Consider the following 19,253-nt stretch of genomic DNA (forward strand, 5'->3'; position numbering starts at 1 on the left):
CTTGAAAAGGCTCCAAGTCATACAAGATGGACCAGCTCTCTGCTTCTCAAGCAGACTCACAATCGTCCACCATCTTTCTGCTTCTCTTGCCAACTGAAAGGTAAAATAGAGAACCTTCTGCTAATCAGTGCAGTGCAGAACTTCCAATATCTTCTCGGTCTTCTGCACCTAGTTCTTTGCTACTATCAGATTGGGTCCTCTTGTAAACGTTGGAGGGTGCATGTGGGTGAACCTCTCTATGGTACAACCTGTAGCAGTAGGAGAGTGATCACGTCTCCTAAGCCTTTGTCGGATCTCCTACATAACCTACCTCGTCAAACCCTGAGGCACGGAAGGAGACTCGTCACTCGCAATCCCCTCAGATCCACTTTCCAAGTTATTATCCTTGGGCTCCATTTTGAAAATAGGATAGGAATCGGTTAGAATTCCTACATTATACATAGTTAACACAATCATTGGAAGCTAATCATGTTAACTACAATTCTCACAGGTCCAAGTCTATCCTACCACACCGACATGAAACCATCAATAGTTTGCCATGGCTTTACTAAAATCGTTATTCTATGAAAAATACAAAACACAACCAATGAGTCCCCGCCTATCAACAAAACAACCCTCGACCTACTCTACCTATTTCCTACATCCTATACTCTGGTATGTACATATAACTACGCCTAACCAAGTCTACAAGACCTAAAAACCTGGTTTGCTCTGATACCATTTTAAAACGCCACAACCTGGGTCTGCCACAGAGTACTGCATCTCTCCTCCTCCACATGGACCAGACAACAGGGGGCGGGCCTTATCGGACTAATGACTGGCCCCACAAACAAACACGTGTCATTTTCAGTATGTTTTGTCCTCACTCACATACTTCCTGAGAAAACTTCCCAAAAGGTCACCCATCCTAAGATTACTCTAAGCCAAGCACGCTTAACCGTGAAGTTCTTATTGGAAGACTCTCGAAAAGAAATGTGCACCTTATTGATATAGGTAGTAACATCTAATCTTTTAAGTCTTTCTTTCACGGGGTATCACATTCTCCCCCACTTACAGAATGCAACGTCCTCATTACGAACCCACATTTCCAAACCTAGGCGATGTGAATCTCATCACACTTTCGGTTAGGTAATGGCTCTGATAATATTTTGTCCAGCCCCAAACCCGCAGATGGGCTTCAGGTGTGAATTTAGTAACCTAACTTGTCCCTGTATCATTTAAAACATACATGATACTACACTAAATGTGGGTCCAACCCCATGGGGTACGCGTGAACCCTATACACATTCATATACACATACATACACCTCAAATACGCAACAGAAATATTCTTTCCAATACATATAACATACCATACCAGAGTCTATACATGACTAGAGTCTATGCTCCAAAATACAATACATATCCCAGGTGTCTATAAAACCCAACAATGACAACCCAGATACAAAATCAGTACTTACTCAAGTACTACACGTAGCTAACCAACACCCACACTCCCAAACGCTAGAATGCTAGTTTTAGCTACTTGAAGGACCTGAAAAACATTTGTATATTCAGGGTGAGACACCTCTCAGTAAGGAAGAAAACAGGTTATATCAGTGTGTGGCATACAACTATTATTTCGACATAAAACATAACACGATACAGTTCCTGTATTTTCACAATCCAGTTCTAGTACATATGATACCAAACATATAGTCAGTGTCGTCACACTCAAGCACCCGATACCCAACAATAACCGAAGCCTCACAGTGATATCGTGCTAATATGGTGTCCACTCACACCCATCGGTGACTAGTCAGAGAAACAAGCGATATTTCACACCCTCGGATAGAGCACCTTTGTCGATGAATTATCTACACATTTCGTCAACGAACCGGTTCTTTCGGCGATGAACCCTATTCCAATATTTTACAACTCGCTCAGTATCTCTTCGTCGACGAGGCTCTGAATTTCAGCGATGAAGAGTATGAGGGCCTTCGTCGATGAGAACAATGGCTTCGTCGACAAATCTTGCTAAATTTACCTTTTTACCCTTTTATTATTTATTAAATATGAAATTCTTGGGTCAGGTTCTTACAATTAAGATACTGTTAGGAATTTTGACTTGTGTTTCGTAAGTTTGGGGGTAGAAATTCCTTGATGGTCTTTTGTGTTTTTCTGAAGATGTAGTTAGCTTCAGAAAAATCATGGAAAATCCATCGATTGTGATATTTTCGAGTAGAGAAATTAGAACTTGGAATTTGAACTCGAAGGTTTGGTTGGTTGATTTATAGAGAAAAATCTTTGAAGGAGAATAATTTAGGTGTTGTGATTTAACGGTTTGTGGTCAACTTGGGTGTTTGATATTTAAATTAGAGTATATGAAAATGTGTGGTATGAGGTTGGTTAGTTGATTTAAAAGGTTATGGTGTCGAGGGAAACCAGCAAGTACCTCTAGGTAGAGGTGGACTAGCACGAGTGCACTTGTTGACTCCAATTGAGGTAGATATTGTCAGGGGGGCAAGTATGAGTTATGTTTAAGATAAATGATAGTTTTATTCAATTATGGATAATGTAGAAATTTATATAATAATATGTACTAAATTGTGTGAGACAGTTAGTTGATAAATTTTAGAAATGTGAAAAATGATTGGGTAGCGAATTTCAAAGACGAAATTTTTTTAAGGATGGGAGAATGTAACGTCCCCAAAAATTATAAGCATGGAAATGCAAAAAAAAAAAAAATATTAATTATTAATTAATTAATTAATTAATTAAAATTTATTAAATTGAATTAATTAAATTAAGTATATGATATATGTGATGACCCAAAAATATATATATATGATTAAAGTACAATAATAATAAAATAATAAAAATAGTCATTAAGTTAATATCAATACAGAAGTGTTTTTCTGTAGGATCCTTGATTCCATGTTTGATGCCTAAGAAAGACCTTGTCTTAGCGAGTGCTCAGAGACCATTGCGGCTCAGTCGCTCCCTGGAGGTCGGCCTGGTCAAAATGAAATTTCATAGGATAAACAGGATAGACACTATTTGTACACGTAAATAAGTATATATACATAAAATAGTGTTTTGACAGACATAATTTGTCGAAATACATAATAAGATAATAATAATATAGGTATCATATGTGGGGCCCACAAGACTATGTGGGGTCCACATGAGTCCCGGAGCCACAAGACACTGTTTATATACTTAAATAAGTACATAAAATAATGTTTTAACTGATATAATTTGTAGAAGTATATGATAAAATAATAATAATATAGGTATCCTATGAGGGGCCCACAAGACTGTGTGGGGCCCACATGAGTCCCGAAGCCGTATGGAGGTTTTCACAAGTCTCAAAGCTATGTAGGATGCATAAAATCGTATAAGAGTTATTCGAGTTACGCAGGATCCATTCGGGTCTCGAAGTTGTGTGGGGCCCACATGAGTTTTTAAAATTTAAATTTAATTCTTGTTCAAAAATAAATAATAAAATAAATAAATACTAAAAGTAGTTTAAAATTAATAACAATGATAATAATAATGATAATAATGATTAGAAAAAAATAATAATAAAATAATAGAATAATTAATTAAGTTATTGATTAATTAATTAGGTAAGTAATTAATTAAAAAAAAATTATTATTTAGTGGGAATGGTGGCAAGCACTCCCACATGGCTTCCATCCCTATCCCATACTCAACCCATACCTTGCCCATTCTTTAATTTTTAAAAATTATAATTTCACCCATCTCCCCACACTTTTATAAATTCCATTTCTTCCCCAAAATTTTCCTATAAATAGGGAGCTCTCAACTTTCATTTTTCACAACAATTTTCTAAGGAAGAGAAGGATTAGTGAGTGAAAGAATATGTGGTGGAGTGAGAATTTTGAGTAAGTTCTCACTCACCCACTCTTTCCGATCTCATATCTTAAAGATAGTTATTGTGTTCGTAGCACACGGTAAAAGAAGAAGGCAAGTAAATTTTGATTATGTTAGTTTCTTTTTATTTTAAATTCATACCCGAGTTTATTTTGTACGTAAATTTTAATTATGTTACTTAGTTCCACAAAATTTCTATGAGTTTATTTTTACGCATATTTAATTATACCAGTTCTATCTTTAATATACTTGCATCTATTTTTGGGTTAAGAAATGTTCCAATCCCCTCGGGTAAATTTTCAGCATTTCTTTCTATTCAAAAATAAAATTATATATATTTTTAACACAAAAATTGTGTGGCATGAGTTTATTTCTATGTTGCATTTTTATGAAAATATGAGTAAAGATGAGATTTTCACGATATTATTTTTAAATAGCATAAATTATAATAAGATGATTTTAAAACCCCTTATGGCAACGAAAGTTCAAAGTTACAGATGCTCGGTACCGCAGTTTAAAGTTTATACGGATCAGAGTGCACCCACACTGTTTACAGAGTGGTTATTTATGTTAGTGGATTTCCCCTGAGTGCACACCTGGTTCCGGACCAGGACTTAATAAGGAAAATCTCACTTAAAGTTTACGTACGTTGATTTAGTTTGGTCGGCCAGCCAGCTAAGTCCAGTCTTCGGACCGCACAACCCAGTCATGGGGGTAAACATGACTTACGGCAAATAGGCCTAAGGGTGATTTTTATAATATATGTTTATACATATTTAATTACGTGTACAAAGTTACTGATGATTTGAAGGAAAAGTGTAAGTTTACGTAAAAAGGATCATTTTGGTGCTTAAATGACGATCTAAGGAAAACGTACGTATAAGGAAAAGTATATGTATGTTTATCATTAAATATTTTTACAGTTTTAAAGTTAAAAGTTTAATTTAACAGTTATAGTATATGATTATAAAAATTTACTGTTGAAATTGATGACAAAAGTTTTATGCAGAAATTTTTAAATTTATGTTTATTCTAAAAGCAGTCTTGAAGTTATAGTATTAAATATTGTTTTACGAAATTCTTTAAAAGCTCATTTTGGCCACACACTAATAATAATCTTATTTACTTACTGAGCGTCGTCTCACCCCAATCATATTTTATTTCAGATAACTCTAAAGGACATGTCGGAAATCAGGCTTAGCAAGCATGCGGGTGGGGATTAGAAAAATAAAGATTTATTTAGAAACATTAGTATGATTTCAGATATTTACGTTTGTGTAATTTTCTTCATTTGAAATAAGTGATTGTAACATGAATAATTAGCGCTCTGATTTGAATAAAATTGAGTTTATTTGCTTCCGCTCTAAATTAGTAGTAAAAAGTTAATATCCCAGGCCCCTCGGGGTCGGGGTGTTACAATATATATCTGATGAATGGATTATGATATTGAGCACGGTACCATTGCTAGTGGTGTTAGTGCAACCACACGGACTCATGGAACGTGTGGCACGACAATTCGAATGAGCCAGTGTGAAGGGTTGTTTTGCCCCTTGATTCCAGATTAGGGTATATAGCAGGTCATTCGTACTATAGACGAATATATATGGTATGATTTTTTTTTATCTAACCGAGTTGGCCAACCGCGGTTAGATCTAGCTTTCGGGCCACACAACCTTGACCATGGAGGGGGGGGGGGGGGAAGCATGGTGTGTAATATAGGGAGTGACCTCGACCATGGGGGAAGCTTGGTATAGTGAAATATCCTCAGGGCAGCCATGAGTTACAGACGCTGATGTATTGATGGCCAAGGATACTCATGGGTTGGATAGTGAGATGCAGTTGAGAAATGAAAGAGCGTGGGTTAATAACGTAATTAATTAAAATAAAGTAAACTCTCCACCTAAGGGCTTACCGAGTAAGGTGAGTGCCCTGATAAGTATCAGTTGTAGCCAAACCCTAATTAATCAAGCAAGATTATAGATGATATTAGGGTAGAGGGAAACTACTTGTATGAGCGGGTAATCTTCCTTATTCTCGGGAATTTCACTGGTAAACATAGGTTGCATGCAAATGAATGCGGTAATGGAATTAAAGTTTTTAAAAGCTTGTGTTGTATATCTATATGATTATAAATGTGGAATTGGTATATTTTTCTTAGAAAGTATTATCACTGAAATGAATATATGTTATGATATAATGAAACTCATATTACGACACACTGTAGATAATTTATTCCGTCTTATTGAGATGTGTCTCATCCAAATATCTAAATATTTCAGGATACCGAGAAAGACCAGGTGATAAAGCTCCGTGATAGAGGGGAGTTGGTACCCTGATAGATAGGGTGAGTGTTTTTATCTAGGGATGTGTGATTCCCCTAGTGTTTTGGTTGATTTTTGGGGATGAGTTAAACATGTATATATATATATGTTTATGGATGTTTAGTACTCTGGTTATTTGTATTCTGGATGGTATGTATATATGGTCTTCCGCTGTTAGGTTGTGTATATGAGAATGATTGTGTACTTGGGGCCCACTTCGGGTTGGGTTATGTATAAATGGTATCAGGGGTATTGACGTGGCCGATATGTGATTATTATATTTTATTTATATTGGAAAAAAATGGTAAGAAAAATTGGGGCGTCACAGTTTGGTATCAGAGCCTAGGTTGCTAGGTTTTGCAAACTTTAGTAAATAGCGAAATACAATACCAGAGTTTAGGAATGGATTGTAAGGAGAATAAAAGATGGGTAGATTGAGATATGAGCTAGTTATTGTTATAGGATGAGATTGGGAACTTAGGGTTCTATCTTGCGACCTGGAGGTAGCAGTTCCATGGTTGTTTCTGTGTTTTTTTCTGGGGTGACGATTTCAAGAAAACCATTGATACTATCGCTGGTTCTTGTTTCTGAGTGATAGGATTGAATCTTAAAAAGGGGATTGAGAATGTTAAGAGAAATGATTATAGCAGAATATATTGCGGGTTTTAGTTTGCTGGGTGTGTTAGTGAGTTATGATGAGAGAGTTCTAAGACTGTTTTACACCATTTGCAAGATGGATTTAGGGAGTAGTAGTGCACATATTGGAGGTGTTGATACAGGACCTTCCAGTACGGGAGGTGGAGATCCTGATGCAGAGTTATGCAGCATCACCCAATAGGTGATGGTAGAGATGGTCAGGTATTCAGAGGAGTGGAGCTGGATGGTTGAGCAGTTCACGCGTATGAAACCCCCATATTTTTTTGGAGAGGCTGACTCATTCAGAGCTGGAGACTGGATCTAGAAGATTGAGGAAATGTTGACAGTCATGCCATGTACTGACGAGCAGAGGATCTTGTTTGCTACGTCTAAATTGATGGGAGAAGCTAAACACTGGTGGAGATTAGCGAGAATGTTAGAGGAACAGAGGCCTAAACCTAAAGTGATGACATGGAGCCGTTTCAGGGAGATATATTTGGAGCTGTACTTTCCTGTTGCTAATAGAAGTGTAACAGTTGCAGAGTTTTTGAGTTTGACATAGGGACACATGACGGTGCAGCAGTATGCCGTCAAATTTATCAAGCTGTCCTATTTTGCTCCATACCTAGTGCCAAATGAGGAAAAGAAGGTGAGAAAGTTTGAGGAGGGCCTGAGTCGAGGATTATATGAGCTAGTTGTATATTTCTCATTTAGCATTTCCTAGACCTCATATACTCTAAATTAACAATAAAATCCTAAAATACCCTGGTTTTGAAGTGGTGCCTAGAAAACACATGTAAAAAATTTGCCCTATTAGATTTGTAGAGAAACGCCCCTAGATTTTTGTGACGGCTTCCGATCGTTGATTCGGGCAACAAACAGCGAGAAATCAAAGAGAGAAAGGGTGAGGGTTCGTGGGTTAGAGAGAGAGAGAGAGAGAATTAAGTTTACTTAATGAAGAAGCAAAAAAAATTCTATTTATAACCCTTTGACCCGACACAATTCGTCGACGAAATGGAGCTTTCGTTGACGAATTGCAGAAGAACATTCGTCGATGAAAATAAGGAATTCGTCAACGAACGTATGCTTGAAATTGCTCTCAGTATCTCTTCGTCAACGATGCTTGAATTTCCTCGGCGAACTGCAGAAGGACATTCGTCGACGAAAACAAGGAATTCGTCAACGAATTGCTGCTTGCCTTTTTAAAATTTTCCCTTTTTTCCTTTTCTTTATTTATTTTCTTATTTCTTGGGTTCGGGTTTCTACAATAAATATTTCTAAGTAAGCAATATTCTAAAATTTTCATAAATTTGTTTTTTAATAAATACAATTAAAATATTTAAATTTGAAACTTTCAAGATTTAAAATTTCCTTAATTAAGATTTTAAGTAAATATGATTAAAAGTTTTGATATGCAAAAGTTTCGATATAATCAAGGTTTAAATAAACATTTAAAAATTAAAATTTTCTATATATTAAAATTAATTTTTATTAACATAAGTATGTACATCCAGACAACCAATTAGATTTAGAGATTTAAGTATTCAATCAATCTAAATTTTGTTAAAAATTTAAATTTAAAAAATTCCATAATTTAAGGAAAATATAATATGTCTTTATTATTATTTTTTAAGTACAACTTAATAATAATAGACCAATAGAGCTGTAGAATTTGAAATCTTAACCAATAATTAATTAGTCTTAAATTATTAAAAAATCAAAAATTTGAGAATTGAAGATTGACATTTTGAGACCTCCTCATTCACCCATAATTTTGTATGATTTTAATAATAAATATTAAAGAAATTCATTAAATTATAACACTCTTCAATAATACAAAATTCTAATTTCGCCCGTTATCATAAAATTTTACCATGTAATTCTAAACACAGGTCTCACAATTTTGACAATATTTTCCTATATTTCAAACATTAAGTTTTGGAGTGTTTTCTTAAAAATTATTTTTAATAGTGTGAAAATGCTCACTAAATATACAATTTAATCAACAATTAAAATTTTGAAACTGATTCACCTATAATTAAATTAAAATTTGTTATTATTTTAATTTGAAAGTGTAAAATATATTAGTAATTTAACTTTTGTACAACTAATGATATTTGAATTGACATTTTATTTTGTCGGTAATTATAACTGACTATAAATATTTTGTAGCCGTAAATATAAGTTGATGTCTACCATATTTATAAGATTTTTAAAATTTTAATAATGGAAAAAAAGAGTCTATTCATAATTATTATTTTAGAATTACCTTGTTAAATAAAATGTTTAATATTTCAAAATCGCCTCATAAATTTTTAATTTAGTTTATCTAATATTCAATCATAATTAATTAATTTATGTTACCGCTAGTGTATATTGATATATTATAGCCCCACAAAATTTTTTATATTATCAATGATAGTATAGTTTTATTCATAATAATTTATTTATGTTACGAATGTAAAAATGCATATGATCTATTAATGACACTAAAAAATTAAAGTTTGAAATATATATATATATATATATATATATATATAATATTTGCTACTAATTATTCAATATTAAATTTAAAAAGAATGAAATAAAGTTTATATTGTCATGTTAAATTCAAATTTTAAAATAAGAGCTATAATTTGTTGGGGATAAGTTAATTATGTAAGTTTTACAAAACAATTTAACCAAGCAATTAATTAGATATACACCTCAAATTTTTGTCAATATTTTCCAAACATTTAATCAGATATTTTAAACATTTTTCTTAGCCCAACTTTGGTGGAGATCTAAAATAATGTGTGATACCTTTTTCAAAATTATTTTAGCATTTCGAAATTGTCCAACAAAATTATAATTTAATAAGATGATTAATATTTTGAAATTGATAAAAAAAAAAAATAGTTTGGAACTATATTATAAATTTATAATTTAACTTTTGTAACAGCTATGGTTATTGAATTACAATACCCGCTAATCATACTTGAGTTAAAAAAATTTTGTAGCTACTCATATAAATTGAAGTCTACAATCTTGTTTTACTTTTAAAAAAAAAATATTGTAGCTAATCTTGATGTATACTATCCTTATATAATTTTTTATTCGATTAATGAGAATATACCTTTATCAAGGAATTTATTTTGTTCCTTAACTAATGTCCTTGGGTTTACACCTTTCATTCCTCTCCTTAATGCCATTGGGGTCATTTTTTTTTTTTAAAGAAGGGCGGCACTTCTATTTATTTATTGATAAACTCTCACTTTTGACGGAGGAATACCATGACTACAAGACAATCAATGAAAGAAACAAAAGACTAAACTTTAAAGGTCTCCCAAAAAATAACACCAGCATCCAGTCAAAAACAGAGTTAGAAGTCCAAACAAAACAAAACAAAACAAGGACCTACAAAACTAATCTCACGCAACAAAACAAACAAAAGATAAACAACATAAAACATAAACCAAAACCAATAGGAAATCAACTAAATATACCTCATATAAGTCGTACTCATCTTCTTCAGTAGTTTATACAAACTATTGATAATTTTAGGGAGTTAACTACTATTTGTAAATAAATTATTCCTCCTCATAGCACCTTGTCGAGTTAAGGCATCTATCACTTTGTTCCCTTTTCTATACCAATGATTTATCGAAATGTCATTGGGGTCATATCTCCTTAAACAATGAGGAAACATAAGGGTCCTTTTATTAGGGTTATACCATCACTTTTAGCTCCCTTCTTGGTATAATTATTGATTATGGACTAATTACTTATTTTTATTGGTACAAATGATGTTGTGCCACTGGGGGCGTCTATCAATTTTTTAGTGAGCATAATAGTTTTAATTATTTTTTTTATCACAGAAGCACACTAATTAATTTTATATTTAGTTGGTGTTTTCTCAATTGATGAATTCACATACTTGAACTAATATTACTTAATTCCCTTATTTTTTTAATAAATTATTCCTTAATATTCGTCTAAAAATGTGTATCATATGTTACAAAGAATGAAGAATTTTATTAGTATAATGTCACACACATACACATATCTGAACTATAATTATTACGTGATCACTAAAATGCGTGGAATTATAATTATACGTGATCACTAAAATGCATTCATAGCTTTTTAATTCAAAAAGATAAGGTTGGTTGGGTCTAGATGAAAAATTGAAAATCGCTATGACCTTGGGATCGAGTACTTTTATTTGGTGTACTGTGAGCATGTAAAACCATAATAATTTTCAAATATGTTGCTTGTGTAAATCTTTCAAAATTCAAATGAGTATCCTAGGGGGTGTAATAATGCAAATTCAAAAAATTTCTATTATTTTGAAGCATTAATATTCGACTGGTATCCATAAAGGTGATAGTTTATCTCTCGAATGAATTTGTTAAATGACAAAGACCCATTAGAAATCTGCACACAACAAATTTTTATCTACAAAATTTCTAAAATAAAAAATTTGTTAAGAGAGAGGAAAGATAAATTAGGATTTTATTATTATTTATTTATTTTTTGATAATTTGACACTTTAATCATTATCGTGCCACTTTGGATATTATGATACGACTGTCCATTGACGCACTCTCAGTATTTCACCGACCATTTTAAGCAAAAATCAAACTCATGAGTTCAGAGTTACCAAAATAATAAGTCACCCTTACCAATTAAAGTGGTATGAGATGATTAATCATACCTGGTATGCTTTACCAAATACATAACATAAAAATTAACATAAACCATATTTATATCTATTCCATCGCAACACTTATTCCATGAGCTAGCTAGCTCTCGCACACAAGTCCATCCAAAGACCCCCTCGACATAAAGCATATCTCATAACTTATAACACTACGTGCCTCACGTGAGTACGCGCATGTGTATAAATCCATCATTCTGCATCATCTGTACGCACTCCCATACATCTTCAATGGAAAACTAGAAGACGACCCTCTAGGGCAAAATACGACGCGATAATTAGTCCCACCGGGGCAAGTAAAGGTGCTGGTGGGATCATCCTGAGGGTAGCTGTACGCATCTCCGCACCTCTGCTTGAAGAACCTCGAAAACTCCGTCGGCCCGCACTTCACATTGTTGCAGCAGTACTCCGCCGTCTTAAACACCGTGCACGGGTTGTTGCACCCGCCCGGAGCCCTCAGCGGGCTCGGACACTGCCCGTTTATGTCTGCCGTGCACGATATCGGCCGGCATTTTCCCGACGCAGGCGACGCAGGGCTAAACTCCATCGGGATGTTGAAGCCGTCCACCAGGGAGATGTCGAAGAAGTCGAGGTTGCCGAACTGGTTGAGCGCGTACTCGGCGAGGGTGTTCGGTGGCTGGCCCCACGCGTTGCAAGCGAGGACGCCGCCGCAGTCGCCGGTCTGGCAGCGGCCGCGGCCGGCGGCGTCGAAGTTGCAGTTGGTGCGGCCCCAGATGCGGGCCATGGAGGTGCCGGCGGGGACGGTTAGGGTCCAGGTTTGGCCGCGGTCGAGGCGGCGGCCGCCCCCGGGTGAGGCGGCGGCCCAGACGGTGTAGGGGCATTGGTTGCGGATTTCGAAGGTCGCTGCGTGGGCGGAGGAGAAGAAGAAGAAGAAGAGGGACAAGGAGATTGCAGGGAAGAAGCCCATGATGGACAAATTGAAATAAATTTGTACACAGTCACGTCGGTATATTTTGTGAATATTAATGAATTGGAGATGTGGGGGTTTATATAGGGGAAAGGCGGGATGATGGATGCATGTGTAGTTGTGGTGTTGTGGGTATGTACGTAAAAGCAAGCATGCGTGGGGTGATGGTTTTGAGAAAGGGGGAGTCGGCTATTCGAGAATGGTCTTTGGTCTTTGATGTTGATGGTGACCAGCAATTTTAAAGTGTCTTTATGGAGATAGGTCAAGAAATTAAAATATGTGGATAAGCACAGGCTCTTGTTTTTCCGAGTGGACAGCGGTTGCTTAAGGTACTTGAGAGCTTGTGACTTGTGAGACCAGGAGGTGGCTGGAAGTTTCCTGGACACCATGATCGTGCAGAGTTTGATAAATGATTTTCAATATGACATATTTATATAAAATTTTAGGAAAAAATATTTATGGAACATGAGTACTTTGATGTCAAATGTAATGATCTTAAACTTAACTCTGATGAGATATATTGGTCACTTTAACTCACTGGACTCACAAATATATTTTATAAAAGACCTTACACAATTAGAGTTTAAACTATCAATATGGGATCATGGCATATAACGACATGATTTTCATGTCATTTTTTTTCCATATATATAAATTGTAAAATTTCTCCGTTCTGATACCTTCTAATATAAATTATAACATCATCACGGACCAGGTAAAGACCGTGGAACCTATATAACCATAAACTACCTATACAGCGGACAGCAGAAAGCAAAAAGCAAATATCCATACCAAATATATACAATATCAGAGAGTCACTATCTCTCCAAAATATACATACTTAACCATCCCCAAAATGTCCTCACCTGGATCTAGGGACTACTTAAAAAGTTATTTCTCAAAATACTTACCCTCCAAACAAGGCAGTATTGTAGTCCCCTCTACCTGCTAGTCTGATCTGCTTGCCTATCTGGTTCATCTGAAAAATAATGGAATACTGGGATGAGACAACTCTCAGTAAAACGAAATATGTTATTACCAGTGTATGGCAGATGAGTTTACATAATTGTAAAATCTGATTTAGAAGTATTGCAAATAACTGAGTCTGAGAAAATGCGTATAAATAATACACAGTATAGCTCATACTTATGTTGCATAACATAAATTGTTTTTCTAAATATTCTATTCATAATACTTATAATATTTATAGGTATGTTTACGGTTTCTGTAGATTTGGATATATATAATGACTGAGAAAACTTCCCTAGATGGATAACTGAAAGTCTTGATTTAACCCTTTATGACAGGGTTGTGCGGCCCGCAAGCAGGACCTATCACTAGCTGGCCGACTAGGATAAGTCAACTGAACTCCGAAAGTCAGATCGACCTTTCAACCCTAACTGATGGGGAGCCTGTCCACAACATAGGCACGATCAACTATTGAAAATCTACATACTATCTGAGTTATGTGGTTGCACTCTGAATTGAAAATAGTTACGGTACCGTGCTCTGAAACTGATTTGCTCCATCAAGGTCTAATACTATATATAAATATGTAACTGATATTTCTATATTACTGTTTTATCATTATTCTCATATAACTGAAATAATCATAACATGAAATAACTTATCTGAATGTGCTATATAATATGAATACTAAATATCTTAAGATTTAAATACTAAATATCTAAAATGTTATGGTTCTGAAATTTGTAAATCATGGTATACTGAAAATGTTGTATTATTTATTTTTCTAAATATATTCCATAAAAATGTGATTCTACAAAATCTGAAAATATCTATCTATCTGTAGATATTTTTACATACATATATATACCGTACACCATGATATTCTAAAATTCATATAAATTTTGTATAATAATATTTTCTACTAATATGTTGTAAATCATGATATCTGAAAGTTATAAATATACTATAATGATCTAATACTAACTCATGCCACACAACTAAATAAAGAGTCTCTATACTGAAATCTATACTTTCTCGAAACACATAAACCTAGGGATAATGCAAAGACCCAAATAATTATCATAATTTAATAACAGAGGGAGGAGAGGAAAGAGGAATTAAAGAAAGAATTTAATGGGGTCTCGTCGACGAACACAGTGGATTCATCGACGAACGCACATAAGGGGCTCATCAACAAGGACGTGTCTCGTCAACGAGAAAATACTGAGAGACTATATTTTAGTTTCTAAATTTCGTTGACGAGGAGTAAGCATTCGTTGACGAACTTCCTTCGTGGCCTCGTCAACAAAGTGACGTGTCTCGTCAACGAAGTCTAATGTATAAATAGTTCTAAACTTGGATTTCACGCATATAATTCAACAAAAAACCCACACTCTCTCTCTCTCCTCTTCAGTTTTCCCCTCTTCTCTCTAAGATTCTGGGTCCATTTTTCACCGGATCGACGATCCGAAGCCGCCACGACACTCCTGAGGAAGTTCTCTTCAAATCTACCGGAGTGGATAGTTGACGGGGTTAATTTGAATTTCATCACAAATTCAAAGTAAGGGTTTCATTTGGAATTTGGTTTTCTTACAATTGTAGAAAATGTAGATCTCGAAGAAATACTGAAATTTTGTTCAGTGAGATGTTGTTTTCAGGGTATTTAATGGGGAACACTGTGGGTATAACACCAGTCATACAAGGAGCTTTCTAGTAATCAGGTAAGAAAAATATGCTATGCTAGTTTAAATAGATATTTTTACTAGTAAAATATAGTATATGTTCATGGGTTTTCAGAGCCGGAAATTATCCAGTTTTATAAATTTTGTTTAATGAATTTTAGTTTGTGTGATATGAGAATATTGATATAGTACAGAATTTTACGCAGCTTCTTACAGAATTATGATTGTTTAGTTTCTACAGTATCATGATAAACAGATTTTACAGTTTCACTACAAAGTTACGGCTACACAGTACTTACAGAATCATATTTTACACTATATATATATATATATATATATATATATGAAAAGATGTTTTATAGTATTTTCAGGATCATGTTTTACAATATTTACAGGCTGGAAGATGTTTTTATAGTTTTTCATAGTACCATTATTATACAGTTTTATAGAACTATGACATACAGAAATACAGTTGATACAGAAATACAGTTTATTATAGTGTCATAGTTAATACAGTTAATACACAATCATGGTAAAATAGATAGATTTTATATAGAAATGTATTATATAGTATCAAACCCTGATGGACCATTACATATCAGTTTACAGAGTACGATACTGTAGCTATTTACAGTTCAGAGTGCAACCACATAACTTAGATAGTATGTGAATTTATAACAGTCGATCGTGCCTATGTAGTGGACAAGATCCCCGTCAGTTAGGATTGAGGAGACTGATCTAACTTTTGGAGTATAGTGATTTATCTTAGTAGGTCAGCCAGTGATAGATCCCGCCTATAGGCCGCACAACCTTGTCATGAGGGGTTAAATCATGACATATAGTTATCCATCCAGGGAAGTTTTCTCAGTTATTATAAGTATATATAGATTTACAGAAACATTAGATGTATCTTTGAATATTATAAGTATTATGAATAGCAAATTTATAAAGACAGTTATATTAAGTAACATAAGTATAAGTTATACTGTATGTTATTTATACATGTTTCTTTCAGATTTGGTTATCTATGATATTTATAAATCATATTATTACAAATATGTAACTCATTTGCCACACACTAGTAATAGCATATTTCGTTTCACTGAGTATTGTCTCATCCCAGTAATTTAACATTTTTTTGGTGATCCAACTAGGCGAGCAGATCAGGCTCACAGATAGAGAGGGCTATAGTACTGCCCTATTCGTAGGGTGAGTATTTTGGGAAGTTATTTTTGTATAGCCCTAGTTTCAGTTGAGGGTATTTTTGGGAACATTCATGTATGTATATTTTGGAAAATAATGCTGACACTCTGGTATTATATATACATGGTTATAGTTTTATGAATTCAGTTTCTCGTTGCTTAGGTTGTTGTTGTGTCTCAGATTCCATGGATTCTATCTAAACCATGATGAGAGTTTGATTTATATTAAAAGGTATAAGGGCAGTGAAATTTCACAGTATATATATATAAAAGGAAAAAAAAATCAATCAGGTCGTTACAAATAATATTACTAATTTAACTGACATAACATATTTCTCTTGCCTGACTATTTGAGCACTAAATGCTATTTACAATCTCACACATGCGGTGTTCATAATTTTAACATCCTGAGATAACACGCGTATAATTTCCCAATCAAACAACTGAATTCACTAAGATAATTATCACATACATATTCTCCCCAAATCCACATAAGTACAATTTTTAGACTATAAACCATTTATCATTTTATCTGGGTTCCTGAAATATTACCCACTGAGGTCTTCAACCCATGCCTGCAAGGTCCCAAAACACCCTATTCCTGAAAATATAACACCCTAATTTTACTTCACAAAACTCTAGTATATTCTCATATAATACAAAATCTATGCTCAAATAAACCTGGTAATACTAAATATACTCAAATAATCTTCTTATCCTGGTTTTGGGATGGTTCCCAAACTACTCAAATCAAATTTTTGCTCTGGTTAGATTGTAGAGAATCTCCCTAGGATCACCATGGTAGCTTCTGACCGTCAAACCGAGGAGAGACGGAGCCAGAAACCTAGAGAGAAGTGAGAGAAACCATCTAGAGAGAGAAAAAAACTGATAAAATGAAATTTTCTCGCTGAAAGTCCGTTTTGGGGCTATATAAGTGTTGTCCACGTGACCTCGTCGACGATCCATGATACCTCGTCAACGAGTACTAGAAGCCGATTCATCGACGAGCACTTAATCCTCGTCGACAAGTTTCAGACCCTAGAAATAGCCTCTCGGTATGTTCTCGTCGACAAGACACGTGTCCACGTCGATGAACCTACGGAGGAATCTTGTCGATGGGTTGCGTTCGTCAACGAGACCCTGTAAGTCCCCTTTATAATTCCCCTTTTCTTTCTTTCTCTTGTCATTTAATTGCTATAAATTCTCCAGGTTTCTACATGGCATGTCCTCTCACCTAATCCCAAATAAGGTGGCTTACACTCCTATGTAAGATCTACTTACATGATAGTATCCTCAAGGTGACTCTAATACCAAATAAACGATCTTGGGCCCAACTAGCTTTTCTTCCAATCAATTCATTCAATTTGATCCATTGATGATTAGTTGATTACAAACTCCTATTGAATAACATTGCCTTTTAAAGCATGTTTTTGAGTTCCAAATTTATTTGTTGGTTTATTAAGAAAAAAATGCCAATAGCATCCTTTCATTCAATGACAATAAGTCATATTGAAACGTTATTTTTCACATAAGGCTTAGAGGAGCTAAATATGAATATGCTTTAACCCTCTTGAACTTGGTTTATAATATCTAGGTTCATAACTTAGCAAAAGACATTTTTTTTTTGTTACTTTCAGATGAAGGAATATTCAAGTCAACAGCCTTGACAACTAGCTATATATTGGTAAATAGATATGGGAAACAAAATGAAGTCCATTACAATCTTTTTTTTTGAATCCAATCACACATCCAAAATCTCTAGTTTTACATGGCTTGCTTCTAGGAACAAAATTTTAATAGGTGATAATTTGCAAAAGAGAGGATGAGTCTTAGTCAATTCACTTTATAAAAATGGCAAAGAATCAGTGGACCGCACACTGTTAGACTTTGAATTCAATAGAAAAATTTGTTATTCTTTGCTATAATTTATGAAACTTTGTTGGGTCATGCCAAAGAATTTTAGAGAGTTACTCTCAATTTGGAGCATTTCAAAGACAAGAGATGATGCTAAAAAGATTAGGTTCTCCATGTGCAATTGCATGGGAAAAAATATGAAAAGAAAGAAACTTCAGAATCTTTGAAAATAAAAATCTTCCAATGGAAACCCCTGCTTAGAATGATCTTTGCGGTACAGGCAAGAGGACAACCTTGCCCAGAAGTTATTGATCAATTCCGAATTGCATAGCCACCCGATGTGGCAGATACTTCGGTACACAACCTATTCCAACTAGCTCACAAGCACCCCAAGCACCTAACGAAAGACCCTAACTCGTTGTCTAAACTCAACCAATCAAGCACAGATTGTTCTTTCATTATCATGCATTATTAGGGACGGTTTAAAAAAAAAAAAACCATCACTAATAATCTACTATATTAGTGACGGTTTGTAAAATTGACACTAATAATCCACCCCTTTGGGGGATCTTCAATCGACTTATAAAGGTGAAGTTAGCGGATAATTTCATACTACTAGTGACCGTTTTTCTCTTCAAGCATTCTACTTAAAGGGACATGGGTTGCTCGTTCTATTTTATATTCAACTCATCCAGATTCTCATCTATGGTGTCAACCACGCTAGCAATGTTTGTCAATATATCGCCTAATATATATATCCGATTTTGCTTCATGGATAATATCAGGAATTGTTTTCATCTGTCAATTGCTACAAAGATAGCCTCTTAATGACCCTGCAAAAATATAGTCATCTTCATGAGCAACCCACCCATGCACACAGGCAAAGAAAGGAGGGAGGAGGTTCAAGGTGCCCAAAATATGTACTATGATTATTATTATTGTCATATATATAAATTTTGTATTAGTAGCACCTTAAAATAAATGTACAATATGTTCCCCTTGCTATACAATGTTAGTAAGTTGAACTAAAGGATCCAAAATACACTAAAACAACATTGGTTGATGGAATGTGGACAATTAAAA

General features: G+C 34.4%; 1 protein-coding gene across 1 annotated transcript; it reads right to left on the bottom strand.

Annotated features, from left to right (window-relative positions):
- Positions 1 to 11,450: 11,450 nt before the first annotated feature.
- On the bottom strand, positions 11,451 to 12,663 carry LOC131164891 (protein P21-like). Its single transcript, XM_058122425.1, has one exon. It carries the CDS (start codon positions 12,461 to 12,463, stop codon positions 11,738 to 11,740), a length of 726 nt encoding a protein of 241 aa, XP_057978408.1. The 5' UTR covers positions 12,464 to 12,663; the 3' UTR covers positions 11,451 to 11,737.
- Positions 12,664 to 19,253: the final 6,590 nt, after the last annotated feature.

This window comes from Malania oleifera, chromosome 9, assembly GCF_029873635.1.
Source record: "Malania oleifera isolate guangnan ecotype guangnan chromosome 9, ASM2987363v1, whole genome shotgun sequence".
Lineage (NCBI taxonomy): Eukaryota > Viridiplantae > Streptophyta > Magnoliopsida > Santalales > Ximeniaceae > Malania > Malania oleifera.